General features: G+C 37.5%; 1 protein-coding gene across 1 annotated transcript in view; it reads right to left on the bottom strand.

Annotated features, from left to right (window-relative positions):
* The window catches only part of PDS5A (PDS5 cohesin associated factor A), an 84,782-nt gene that overhangs the window by 40,248 nt on the left and 30,396 nt on the right, over positions 1 to 14,138 (bottom strand). The window contains exons 3-9 of the mRNA XM_054163914.1: positions 11,336 to 11,539; positions 10,246 to 10,332; positions 9,362 to 9,459; positions 8,711 to 8,837; positions 4,344 to 4,424; positions 2,094 to 2,234; positions 484 to 599 (exon numbers count right to left, since the gene is read on the bottom strand). Of these exons, the coding sequence (XP_054019889.1) occupies positions 484 to 599; positions 2,094 to 2,234; positions 4,344 to 4,424; positions 8,711 to 8,837; positions 9,362 to 9,459; positions 10,246 to 10,332; positions 11,336 to 11,539 (854 nt within the window). The remainder of the gene's footprint in view (positions 1 to 483; positions 600 to 2,093; positions 2,235 to 4,343; positions 4,425 to 8,710; positions 8,838 to 9,361; positions 9,460 to 10,245; positions 10,333 to 11,335; positions 11,540 to 14,138) is intronic.

Raw genomic sequence — 14,138 nt, 5'->3', positions numbered from 1 at the left:
GTTGAACCTGGAGAAAAGAAGGCAGAGGAGAGACTTTCTTGCTCTCTACAACCAACTGAAATGAGCAACAAGATGGCTGTTAGTCTCTTCTCCCTAGTAACAAGTGATAGGACAAGAAGAAATGGCCTCTAGTTGCACCAGGAGAGGTTTAAACTAGATATCAGAAGAAACTTCTTGACTGAAAAGGTTCTCCAAGACTGAAACAGGCTCCCCAAGGAGGTTGTTGAATCCACATCCCTGAAGGTGTATAAAAGCCACAGAAATATGGTGCTAAGTGACATACAAAGTTTAGCACCAGACTCGGTAGAGTTAGGTAACAGTTGGACTTGATCATAAAAGGTCTATTCCAACCAAAACCGTTCTACGATTCTAAAAGACTTTGATCAAATACAGTTACATCCTCTAGAAACACAATTAGAAATGTAATAATATCTGAAAATTCTGATCAAAAAGAATAGAAATACAGAATTCTGTTTCTCTTACCGCCCAAGAAAGCACTGCCAAAGAGGACGATTCTGTGTGGCCAAATCGGAATCTTTGGAGCCAAAGAGTTTAGCCAGAAGTCGAACAACAGCCAAACGTTCTTCTCCATCATTGCTCTATATATGAAAACATGAAAGGAGAACTTGTAATATCTTTATTAGTGATTGCTGGCTTCCTTTGCCTTTTGTTTTCACAAGTTCCATTAAAAAAGTGAATTTAAAATAATCACTTATAATCCTCAATCTCCCTAAACAGATTAGATGAATATGAGTAAAAATATAGAAATACATAATAATATTAGTAATTATCTGTACTGGGTCCACCTCAAATACTGTGCCCAGTTTTGGTGTCTCCATCCTAAGAAGGACACAGAGCTGCTGGAGTGAGTCCAGAGGGCTACAAAGATGATGCAAGGGCTGGGGAACCTCTGCTGCGAGGATAGGCTGAGGGAGCTGAGGGTGTTCAACCTGGAGAAGACTCCGGCAGAGCTGCCTTCCAATACCTGAAGGGATCCTACAGGAAGGCTGCAGAGGGACTTTTCATAAAGGTGTCTAGCAATAGGACAAGGGGGAATGGATTGAAGCTCAGGGAGAGCAGGTTTAGACTGGATCTTCGGAAGAAGTTCTTCAGTCCAAAGGTAGTGAGACTCTGGAATAGGCTGCCAAGGGAGGCTGTAGATACCTGTTGGTGGGTGTTCAAGGTCAGGGTGGATGAGACCTTTAGCAGCCAAGCCTAGTTGGAGAGGCCTCCATGCCATGTTGGAGTAGATAATCTCTAAGGTCCCTTCCAGCCTAAGCCATTCTATGATTTTGTGTGTGTGTAAAACTCTGTCTCTTTCAGGAATGAAAATTCACGCACAATAGTCTGAATAATATATATCCCTGAATTTCAACAATGAATGATCTTATTTGTGCCTCAAAGCATTTTTAAGACTATTTTTGTACGTGTCTGAAAGGTGCCAATTAAGATGCTATAAACAGATGTACACTAATAAAATGCTGTTTCACCCAATACTTAATTCTTGATTATTTTTGTTGCCACCATACCCTATATGTAGATATCGAAAGTATTTATCTTGTTCCATTCCAATCTTAAGATGAAAAACTTTTTAATTAAAAAAAAACCCCAAACTTCCAAATCAGGATAAATGAATTATTTCCAAGGATTCTAAAGAAGCCAGCTGACTTACTAGCTGATTCTGACCAATCTGAGAAAATATTTTGGAGTATTTCCTCTGTGATTCAAGTATTATTTCTCTACAGAAAATTCTGCAAATCAATACTGCAGCTAACTTCTGTATTTCTTGCATATACTTGCATTTCATGACCTAAGCCAACCACAGCCTAATTAAATTCCAGCTGAAATTCAAAGATTAAGCAGTTATAACTTTTGCATTAGATTGTATCAATTTATCATTACTAGATATTTTCTGTGCATAATACACATTTGCAAGCACAACTGTATACAACTTGCCAGTGTACTTCCTGTAATATTACATTTATCTTTACAGTAAGGTGATAAATACATTTTTATCCCTCCAGCAGAACAGTTATTAAATCTACAGCTCTGCACTCTTACTATGTACACAAATTTTATTGCTTGTAACCTACCTTCAGCTTGAATTCAAGCTGTGGCATGACAGACAGCAGTAAGTGAGGATCTATGGCAAAAAGCTCTTGTATCAAATCAAACACATGTTCTGACAAATCACTTACTGAAGACTTTCCCAGTACCAGAACCTGGTTAAAAAACTAGAATACCAAAAAAAAAAAAAAAAGTTATTTACCAGACTTTCCTTCAATAATGCAAACATTATTTTAAAAAATTATTATAAGGTAGCACCATAAATACTTCTAATAATTCTAATGGAAGGTACTCTGCACATTTTTTTCATTACATCAAAGCATTTCAACCTTACAGTTTTGGATCAAGTAAATTACAAACACCCTTCAGAGTTCAGTTCTGCTACACAGAATCACCAAATTATTTCAGTTGAAAAAGACCTGTAATTAGCATTACCAAGTCCAACTGTTTTATCAGGATCAGTTCACGGTAATTTGGTAATTTAAAATCTTGCACTTGGGTCACAACAACCTCATGCAACACTACAGGCTTAGAGCAGAGTGGTTGGAAACTGTCCAGTGGAGAAAGACCTGGGGGGTGTTGATTAACAGCCACTTGAACGTGAGCCAGTGTGTGCCCAGGTGGCAAAGAAGGCATCTTGACCTGGGTCAGGAATAGCGTCACCAGCAGGACCAGGGAAGGGATTGTTCTCCTGTACTCAGCACTGATGATGATGAGGCCACATATTGAGTACAGCATTCACTTTTGGGGCCCTCACTTCAATGGGAGGCAGAAGGGAGACCTTGTTGCTTTCTCCAACCACCTGAAAGGAGACTGGACTGAGACGTCTGTCAGTCTTTTCCACCTAGTAACAAGTGATTAGGACAAGAGGAAATGGCCTCAAGTTGCACCAGAGGAGCTTTAGACTGGACAGTAGAAAAACCTTCTTGACTAAAAAGGATTCTCAAAGACTAGAACAGGCTCCTCAGGGAGGTGGCTGAATCCCCATCCCAGTGGGTGTTTAAAAGACACAAACATAGCACTGAGGGACATGATTCAGTACCAGACTTGGCAAAGTGAGACAATGGTTGGATTCAATAATCTTAAAGGTCTTTTCCAACCAAAACAATTCTATTATTCCATTCTACAATAATTTAAAATATCAATAAATGACCAGTAACAAAAGAATTGTTAAATTCAACTGCATAGTCATCTGGTTGAAGCACCTTCTATTTTTTTTATCATTTAAGACCAATCCAAGTTGAAGATCAGCAAATGCTGAAAAAGAAGCTTCCCTCCTTTAAATCCATTTTCAAGAACATCAGATGACTTTATGGTATGTTGTGTGATACCTGATGATAATTTATCAAAGCTGTTAGTGATCTAACAGAAAAAAAAATAAACTAGCTTTGAGTGATTTCTTTTGGATTTGTTAAATGCTTGATATATTTCCTATTAGATACTGTGGGTTAATATTAGTATTATTTGAGCAGTACAAATGCTACAAAGCTATTACACACTTGAATAAGAAAGCAAGAAGAATAATATTAAATCAACTCAAAGGTCACTCTATCCACTATCCTGTTTCCAGCTATGAATAATTAGAAAAGGCTAAAGAAATAGGGGAATTGGGATATGGTACTTGTTAGTGAGATTCCTTCAGCTTTTAAATACTTACTGATTCATCTTTTATGAATCTGCCTAATTCCCTTTTTAAATTACTTACTTTTAAGAATTCTGTTGGCTTTGGGAGCAAGAAAAGGCCAGAGAATGGACCAGACTACATCCCACCCAGACTTTAGTAGAACATACAACATTGACATTCAGTAAAAAGAATTATAATAGAAGGATGCCTTGTACAAAATCAAATCTTTAGTCTTTATGACTGAAACAAGTTCAGGATGAAGAAAAAAACACCCAGTGAAGAGCAGGTAGTTTGACATGATTCATCCTAAAGCTTGCTAATAAATGAGGTTGTCTGGTTGCTGGACATAAAAAGTACTATTGCTGCAAATTTCTTTTGTTGCAATAGAATTTCTTTGGTAATAATCTACTTTCATAGCCTAGATTTAGGCTTAACTTTAGTAGAGGAGTAAACATTTATTTCTTCTTTGCTTAGTTGAACTATCAACAACCAAGCCAATAATCCTGTTTGGAAAATGGTTCTTTTGTAGCTACATTACAAAAAGTGATTTTTAGAAAGAGTATTTTACAATAAACAAACATATCCCCAATAAATCAAGACAATAAGAAGAACACATTACTTGTGGGTAACATGGATTAACTGATTTACATACATTGGCAATACACGGTTCAATGGTCTGGACGGTCCTTTTCAACAGGACTTTTGCAAGATCAAATGCTTGTTTATTAAGGTTCTGAAATAAAGCAAAAACAACAATAACATTTTAAAGATATATTTTCTCTCTCCCAGTCTTTGAAGACCATGACTTCAGAAAGGTGTTTTACCACCCATCGCTTTGTTTTTCAAAGCTATCTAAGTTCAGTTATGTTAATTCTGTAACACACAATTAAAAGAAGTCTGATCCAAACCCAACACTTCCTGCATATTATTCAAAGACTTTTTCACTCCAGATGTTACCTTCAGCATTGCATTCATAGCCATGAACTTCTCACATGCCATCCCACTCAACATTTTGAAGAAACATTACCACACCTCCATACTTTGGCAAATAAAGTACACCAAAATTAACTAAACTTACTATTTAAATATGGGTTTGTTTCTCCCTCACATACTCAGACAAAGGTATACCCTGTTGCAATGTGCAGCCTCATCAAGAGGGTAAAACTTTGCAGTGATTTCTCTACAGACTTCACTGTATGCTGTGAAGGTGTATGATTTACAGGTGCTCCACAGACCGCACTGTATGCTTCGTAGGTGCACAGAAAGCACCTACACTCAGGCAGAGAGTTAGCTGCAAGCTTTCCAAGTAAACACTGGCTTGCAATGTAACAAATCTGAACACTGCTTTTATTACTCTTGAGCAAGATAAGGAATGTAACGTCACATCTGAAAAATGTGACTGTCCAAATCTGCACAAAATCCACTATCATCTTATCCCAAGATTAATGCCGCTTGGAGCCAGAGGGAAGAAGGTGATGGCCCTGGAAATTAGAAATGATTGCAGACAAATACAGGCAAAGCCTAAAGATGACTGATTCTTGGAAAGGCAGTGCCTGGCAAGGCTACATTGAGACTCCCTCATGTTCTTCTAGCTAATGAGATGACAAACCAAAAGACAGTGCATCAAGTGACACTAAAGAGAAACAAATGACCAAAGGTTCAAACAATTATCTCTTCAGTGACCATAACACTGAACTGAAGACAAACAGGTATGTATAAATTCTTCTCAAATTCAAAACAAACCAGTTTTTCTCCAAATCACACCATGATTAAAATCTTGTCGGCAGGCATATCAGTATTAAACTAAAAAACTGCCAACATTATACAGACAAAGTATTTTATTTGGATCTTCAGCTTCAAAGATGTCTTGCAATGAAATTGTGGTGGGTTTTTTGGGGTGGTTGTTTTTATTTTAACCCTAGACAGGCCCACAGGAGCGAAAAACAAAGCAAACCAAAAGAAACCCATTCCCCAACCCCCCACCCAACCCAAAAAACCCTAAACAAAGCAAAAACCCCAAACAACAACACCCCCCCCAAAATATCTCCCACACCACCAAAAACCAAAACAAAACTAACACAACACACAAAAAACCCCCCACAAAATCAAAACAACCCCAACAATGCAAATATAACAATCCCCAAGAACCGAACAGCAAAGCCGCCTACAGGGAAAAAATGCATACTAATAAAACAATTATTAATAAATAACCAAGCTGTAAGGAGGGGGAAAAAATCCTGACCATCTGGGTTGGCCATGAAGTAAAGGATGCAGAAGAAAATACTGAATTTTAAACACATAAAATGTATGCTTTTAAGGAATAACCTTGGCAGTAAGACTGTGAAGAAACACATTCATTAAATAGCACTGGTTTTAAAGTTAAAATAACTACAGTTTGATGCCATAGGTGGTCTGAGCAAAATCTCACATACCATAATGCTATAAAAACCTGGGTTTGCTAGAGGAGGGCCACATTAGCACAGACACAGAGAACAACATGCAGAAAAGCCACTATACTGATACTGGAAATACAAATTAATAGAATTCAATTGCTAAGGAAGCCTCTACTTCTTGTCTAGGTTCTTCTTTTTTTTTTTTTTTTTTAACTGCAGTTTGTCTTACACAGTGTAAGAGAGGTAAAAAAAAAAAAAATCCCACCCAAAATCTCCAAAAGGAGGAGAATACATTACCCAAAACACACATTTCAGCTTCTTTACAAAGATGAAATTCCATTAACCGCCTAGCCACACTGCTAAGTTTATTCTATCATATCAGAGAGTGATTAGTACTCACTTGGCTTTGTGTAGACATAAAAGTATTGCTATTATACATTCTGTACCAGAAAATAAACTCTGTTTTTCAAGCTATGGTGCTTCTGATTTACATACCTAAGGACAAGCAATTAATAGAATCACAATTTTTCTAACAGATCTGTTCAAGAAAGGAGAATTTACTTATTGTAGTCAAACCATCCTAGGCAGAGCAGCCGAAATAACTTTTTGTTGTTTAGTTGTAATTTTTTTAACTACTGTGATAAAGCAGTAGTTGAAGTTCTGTTGTTACAGGAAACAGATAAAACAGGCCAAAATACTGACCAAAATATGATACTGAGCACTGATTACAGTGCAATATTTGCTCAGTCATGATGGCCAAAAGCCACGAAAGGACTGATTACCAGCCCTTTAAGAGATATTTAATATGTAGTACAATTCAGTATTTGCACCAAGCTTGTCCCCCCCGCCTTATCAGAGCCTTAGTTGAGAATTTATTAGGCAAAATTACACGATTAAGCTAAAAATGTTAATGCTAAAGGATTATACTCACTTGCACTTTGCCTACACCATATAGTCACAAGGCACTGTTCAGTTGAACAGGGGTCACCAGGACTTTGATGAGCATTGCTCTGAGAATGCACTGTGCACAGCATCACCCTGCACCTGACACACACTGCTGTTTCTACTCCTGACCTCTACTGCTTATAATTGATTAGAAACAACTTAGAAAGAACAGCATATTTCGAACATGTTATCAACAAGAGGCCTCCCTTCCTGTTAGCACTTTTACCAAGACATCATTTCCTTGCTGCCAATAAAAATGAGCTGAGAGAATGGTATTTTCATCTCATGGTTATGACAGAAGGAATGCAAACTGACCTTAGATAATAGATACTTTTAGCTATCTGTTGTTGAGATTCTACAATTTCACTCATTTTGACAATGGCCATGGCTTAGTCACTCCTGGGCTATACACTTCCATGATTTCTCCCTCTTTAACCAACCAAAGGAATAATCCTTGCTTTTAACTTGAGTTATGTAGTCAAGGAAGGAACAGGCTTAATTTTGTCATTGTTTTAAATTAATAAATGAACAAAGAGAAACATGTACTTGGTAATCAGAGTACAGATCATTTATAGCAGCTTGTCATTGAGGCCTACTGTTCTCCATACAATTTTCAGTAGGAAACACAAGTATTTTAGGGAAGGAACTTTCTTGGTCAGTGCAAGGCAACACCAGCCTGCATCTCACTTTCTCTGATTTCCACAGCAGGGAAGTTGTGTTTATTCTTCTTTTAACTTTATTTAGCCATTATGTTGAATGTACTTCAAAAGCTCACCTGCAGACCCAGTGATCATAAACTAAAATGCTCAATGAAACCAGAACAGCATCAGTGACAGTTCATAGAGCTGAATGGAAAGGGAAGACTGAAAAAACTTGTTGGAAGTAGCTGTGTTGATGAGCTAAGACAGCACCTGCATGACAGCAGAAGTCTGCTAGAAGGGGCTTGTGTAAGACTCCTCTAGGAAAAGGGGGGTGGTGTGTCACTTTAATGTGAGTAAAAGGGATGCTGAACTTTGCAATAAGCAGGAAGATTAAGAATAGAGAGCAATAAACTAAATCAACTAACAGAAAAAAAAAGGGGGGGTGGGGGGGAAGTAGGGGGTAAATTTTAAATTAAAAATATAATAATCAATCACAAAACCCACCACAAAACTTAACCAAACCAGAAACAAGTACTACACTTCAAGCAATGATGAAGTTTTAATAAAAGACAAGTTTAAAGGGGAAAGACACAGGGTAGAGTGGAATCACTGGCCTGATGCAAGCAGAAAGTCACCAGACAAGACTTGGGAAGTCTTTCCCCCCTGCTCCTTTTCCTTTTCATTTATTTTAAATAGATAAATCTTTCACATCTTTTTAAATAAAAAGACCCCAACAAACCCCCAAACAAAAACCAACCTACAACCCTGAAGATGTTATGTATTCCTAGCATATATTACATTTGCTTGAAAACACTTTATTTCTGGTTCTGGACAGAGTTCTTGAGGTGGTAAGTGGGCAGGAATCTCTGAATAATTTAGATGTAGCTAATGAACAGCACCAAACAATTCCCCATAGGAAATTTTCAATCCACTGTTACAAGGCAATGATTATGGCTAAAGTGTGTGGAGAGATAAACAACAAAAGGCAATGAAAACTATTTTTATAATGGTATTCTACTCTAATGTTTTACTTTGCAGACCTTGTGTGCAGGAATGAGGTTAATCAAAATCGAGTCCAGCAGCTCCTGAGTTACTCCATCGCCTTCCATGATGATAGAACTCATCAAATCCAGCATATGCATTTGTACCTTCTGGTTGTGGCTATTACTAAGATGATAAAGAGTATTATCAATAATGATAAAGAATATTATCAATACTACATTTTCAGACCACAACAAATATTAAGAGCACTGTTAAGAAATAATGTCTAATACTGTCCAGCTTGCTCTCCCTCCCATTCTCCACATCTCAAACCTTGAAAGTGTTTTGTGTCTTTCCCGTGTTACAGGAAGCTTCAAAAACTTTGAACATCTTAGTTTTGCTTTAAGTGAAACAAACTTTTAAAAAAAGAAAGTAGCACCCATGGAGATACAAAGGAGATAAATGAGTCAGAATTAAGTACACTGTTGTAACATGGACAGGAAACATTAAAACATGTCTACCTTTAGACACAGTTCCTCCATATTGTTAGTAATTTGCACTCCCTTTCTTTCCCTGTATCTCCTCATTTGAAGGAATAAAGACTTGCTCTCTTCAGACATATTTATTTGTAGACAACACAAAGATTCAGTCCACCCCCAAAACCTGATGGCCTTTTGACAGTTTGATATAACTGAAGCGATTTGACTTACTTGATAACTGAAAAAAGAGTCCTAAAAAGCTGAATAAAAATTTCATTGCAATCTTCCAACTCAAAGCAGATGTTGTAAGATTTAACCCAAGCTAAATTCTGAAAGAAAAATAGGACATTCGGGATATTGCAACTTCATATAAAGTCACATAAATGTAATCATGTTAGTTACTTTTTCCCCCGTTCTCTTTCAGGAAAAATATTATGCAATACATTGTAAACCTTTTGGAGAAGGAGACTGCGTATTTGCTTTGCATGTAAAGAGTTCTTAACATAAAGGGGATTTGAAATGCACATCCAGAAAAGTAACTAAATATAGACTAATCTGATTTCTTTTGCAGAAAAGCAGTCTGACAGAAGACGTTAATAGAATAAATCCACATTTCTATACTTTTTTTCTTCACGCTATGAAACAATACCATTTTAAATATCAATAGAAGGTTTACAAACAAGATACTGTTTCTAAGGGGACAATGAACACCACCCCCCAAACATCTTGTCAAGAGTAGGTTTTTCCCAATTTTAAATCAACATCTTGCATTCCTTCTCCCAACATCAATATTAAATGATTTGCATTTTTGCTTGAATTCAGTTGCACCTTAAGGATGACACAAAACCGAAGCATAGAATTGTAAAGACAAACACTAAATGTTAATAAATACCAACTGTTTTAAGTCCTCAGCCACAGGCTGCATGGACTTACTAAATGCAAAAGGAATTATAGCTACTAAAAGAAGCAATTCATTGAACTTCAGTAAGTCTGATGTGATTTACAGAATAAACACAATTTCCCAGGCATACTGGCATGTCTGGAGAAAGACTGATGACATCTCTTAGGCTTATAGGGCTAATACCATCTACGGAAATTTATAATTATCGTCTTACCTCTAACAAGTAAAAGTATCTGTTAAATTGAGGGCTCTTTGTGTCCTCCAAGCCTTTTAATTGTCTTGTAATAAACAAGAATATGTCCTGTCAAAAAATGATAAAACATTTCCAAGCTTGCTTCAGCAGAGATTAAAAAAATACCACCTTTTAGTAGTGACATATACACAAATTTATAAACCACAGAACACTAGGTGGTCCTTTCAGGAACTGACAGAAAGCCATCACCAACACAGAGGTTGGGTAGCTAGTACTCCTTTACACATCTCTGATCCTCAGAGTACCACACTGATTCACAAGACTAAAGCAACGTCTCTTTAATAATCTGAACATCAGTATACATGCAAGGAAACAAAATTTCAGATGGATTTGGTTCTTTTTGAGGGTGGGGGTGTTTGTTTTTTTCCCTCAGTATGAAGTACAAGAGGACAGAGTCTCAAGCTGCTCCAGGGGAGGTTTAGGCTGGATGTTAGGAAGAAGTTCTTCACAGAAAGGGGGACTGGCCATTGGAATGGGCTGCCCAGGGAGGTGGTGGAGTCACTGTCACTGGAGGTGTTTAGGAGGAGACTGGATGAGGCACCTGGTGCCATGGTTTAGTTGATTAGATGGTGTTGGGTGATAGGCTGGACTTGATCTCAAAGGTCTTTCCCAAACTGGTTAATTCTATTCTATTCTGAAGAAGAAGCAGGAGGAGCTTGTTTAGTCTGGAGAAGAGACCTCATTGCTCTCTATAACTACTTGAAAGGAGGTGGTAGTGAGATGGGGGTTAGTCTCTCCTCTCTAGTATCAGATGATAGGATGAAAAGAAATGGCCTGAAATTGTGCCAGAGGGAGGTTTAGGTTACATATTAGGAAAAATTTCTTCATGGAAAGATTGGTCAGGCATTGGAGCAGGATGCTCAAGTAGATGGTGTACTCCCCATCCCTAGAGGGAATTTGATTAATTTCTTGATTTCATTCAAGAAACATGTGGACATGGCACTGTGGGACGTGGTTTAACGGGCATGGTGGTGTTAGGTCAATGGTTGGACTCCATGATCTTAGAGGCCTTTCCCAACTAAACAATTCTGTGATTCCTAAGTATTTTTACCTTAAGTTTGTCATGGGACGTATATGGAGCTTCAGGAGCGTAGATACGAAAGATATCAGCCAAGCAACATGCTACAAGGAGGCGTACATCTTTATTGGGATTCCTGAGGAAGAATTCAGATGCAAGGTGCAAGGCCAATGGGAGATACTGCTGCTTCTCGTCCTCCGAGTCCTGGTCCATATCCATGAAAGTTTTTACCACCATCTGAAAAACACAGAGAAAAAAAATTACAAAACAAACCCCACATTTGAATGCTTTCTCATTTTATTCCTAACTGCTAAGCAACACTTTCTATCCATGTGTTTCCCTGCATAACCACAGTACTACAACTTTTTTTGTTATGACAAACATCAGTAAAAGCAAAGTGTTCATCTGACACTGAAGTTGCTATTTTAAATTATGAGACTGAAAAATGCTTTTGCAGCTCTGCTTATTTTTGCCACCTGAGGTGAAGTACAGAATCTGCTGTACTGCCCAGGAGGTCAGAGCGTGCAGCATCTCTTCATCAAAGTCATCCCAGAACACTCCCAAGCAAGGACTTGCCTCAGTATAGACAGTACAAGATGCTGCAAGCCATCTGGTCTACAGTATAGGTCACAGTACAATGCAGCTGTTTTAAGAGGTATGCCAAGGCTTTAGAGGAGCCTAAGAAGCTAGTCTAATGTTCTGTCCATATCCAGGCACTGAGCTCAGAAGCTACTTCACATACACACTTTTTCTGTGGTTTAAACAAACTAGACACCAGGTAAAAATTTAGCCTCTCATGCAAAGTCTGTCCAAAGCTGCAGATCTATTCTTTCTGTATACTCAAAACTGCATCTACACCCTTATCTTTAAAAAAAAAAAAACAAACCAAACATCAACTATATGGTATCTTTGTTTCTTCTGGTGTAGCTAAGAACTAATTCCTGTGAAATGTCACCAAAATTGTTTACTCATTGTATGACTCAGTTACTCAAAACAGCTACCTAATGACTTGACAAAACCTAAATTGAAATTTTGGTTTGAAGAAATAAAAAGCTGCAGGTTTAACTTCTGAAATAGGGTTTGTAAATAGGGTTTGTTACAAGATCCACTGGATCTTATAATTTAAAATAAAGCATTTGGCAGCCACCTTTCTTTCAGTATGTCACTTAGAACTCTTCTTCAATTTCTATAAACGCACAAATACATTCCTTTGTGGAGTAACTTACAGCAAAACCAAAAAAATCACGAAATAGGAAAAAAGCAAACCTCACAAACAGAATAAAAAGGAAACATTAGAGCTACAGCTCATAAAAATCCAAATTCCACCTGCAATGGCTTGTTGCTATAAAAAGCTGTATTTGAAGCATCAGGTTAAAGGATAAAACCATCTTCCTACTACAGGTGTGTCTGCTGCAGTGTCACACATCACAGGTGCTTCCCAGATACCAGAAATAAAAAACCAAAACAACATAAAGAGTTTTCAAGACCTACCAGATTCTTTCAAATGAGGAAGGTTTAAAAAACAAAACCCAAAGAAAACAGAATACCTACACCTAACCCAACAGTGATGCTAAACCTATAAAACCACATACTCTCAGCCAGGGGCAGGACAAGCAATAAGGAACTTGCAGCATGAGATTCAGGTAACTACTACTGAAGGCTTTACGAACAGGGTTGAAAGGACTAAAAGATCTGTAGATCCCACCCTGCAGACTCATGATAAGCTGCATCTGTACCATATAAACTTGTTCCACTGAAGTTCCTTCCAGTTGTTTCACTAATTTTATAGTTAACCTATAGAAGTCATCTTCTTCTCTTTCCCCTTTCTCTCCTGTGGGTAATCATAACCAGAACACCCTCCTAGGCTCAGATCTGTCTTTGGGTTCTTGTATTCATATGACAACATACATAAATCTTGCACATATCCCTTCTCTGATATTTCAAAACCAGACAAGGTAAGGCAGCAAGCTGCTGTGAAAACACTGGAAACCATCCCACTGGGTAACACAATATTAGGGTATTCTGGGATTAAAATTAGTCTTTGGCATTGCCTTGACTGTTTGAAAACACACCAACCTTCGGGCTTTTCCTATTTTGCTTTTGCATTCAGAAGGAACTGCCAGCAGATATCCATAAAACTTCATTTTATTTCCCTACAAAACACTGCTTGATATTTCTTTTCTATTACAAAACAACACTTGGGCAGTAATTGGGCCACTGGAAAGCTGCAACAGCTATTTAATATACACATCTAGGTCTCCTCCATTCTTTCTTTATAGTCTCAGATCTGCTTGTATTTGTGTGTTATCTTTTGTTTTATAATCAGGTCTAGGGTGTGTGGTGCTCTGTTTACAGCATTCACACAAAATGAACAAGATACTACCTCGGTCTTTATCTAGGATCCCGCATACCAGGGGAACACAAATATATTGTATTATGCAAATAATGAAAGTAATATGTAAGCAAACTACATAGGGCCATGCTGTGGTTAAAAGCATGATGTAAGTTTTTGCTAGTAACAGGACACAAGTAAGATTTGGGAAAAGAGAAATAAAGACTTGCATTGAAGAATAATTCATACATTTGTTGAGCACTGTCATCATAACTCAACAAAATAATTTCTTGAATATAAGCAATTAACTCTATTTAAACTCCCACAGCCTGGGAGTTGTCCCTAGAGCCAAGCAACTACTGGCACTTATTAAGGTATTACACAACAGAATTATTTCCAAATGTCTGTTAATCTACATATGAGATTAATTGTTAAAACAGTAGAAGGGGAGGGAAAAAAAGTCCAGATATTAAATACACTATAAGCTTGACTCTTCACACTTGC

This window comes from Dryobates pubescens, chromosome 1 (genome assembly GCF_014839835.1).
Source record: "Dryobates pubescens isolate bDryPub1 chromosome 1, bDryPub1.pri, whole genome shotgun sequence".
NCBI classification, from domain to species: Eukaryota; Metazoa; Chordata; class Aves; order Piciformes; family Picidae; genus Dryobates; species Dryobates pubescens.
Note: the sequence above shows the minus strand (reverse complement) of the source record. Positions and strands in the feature narration are given on the sequence as shown.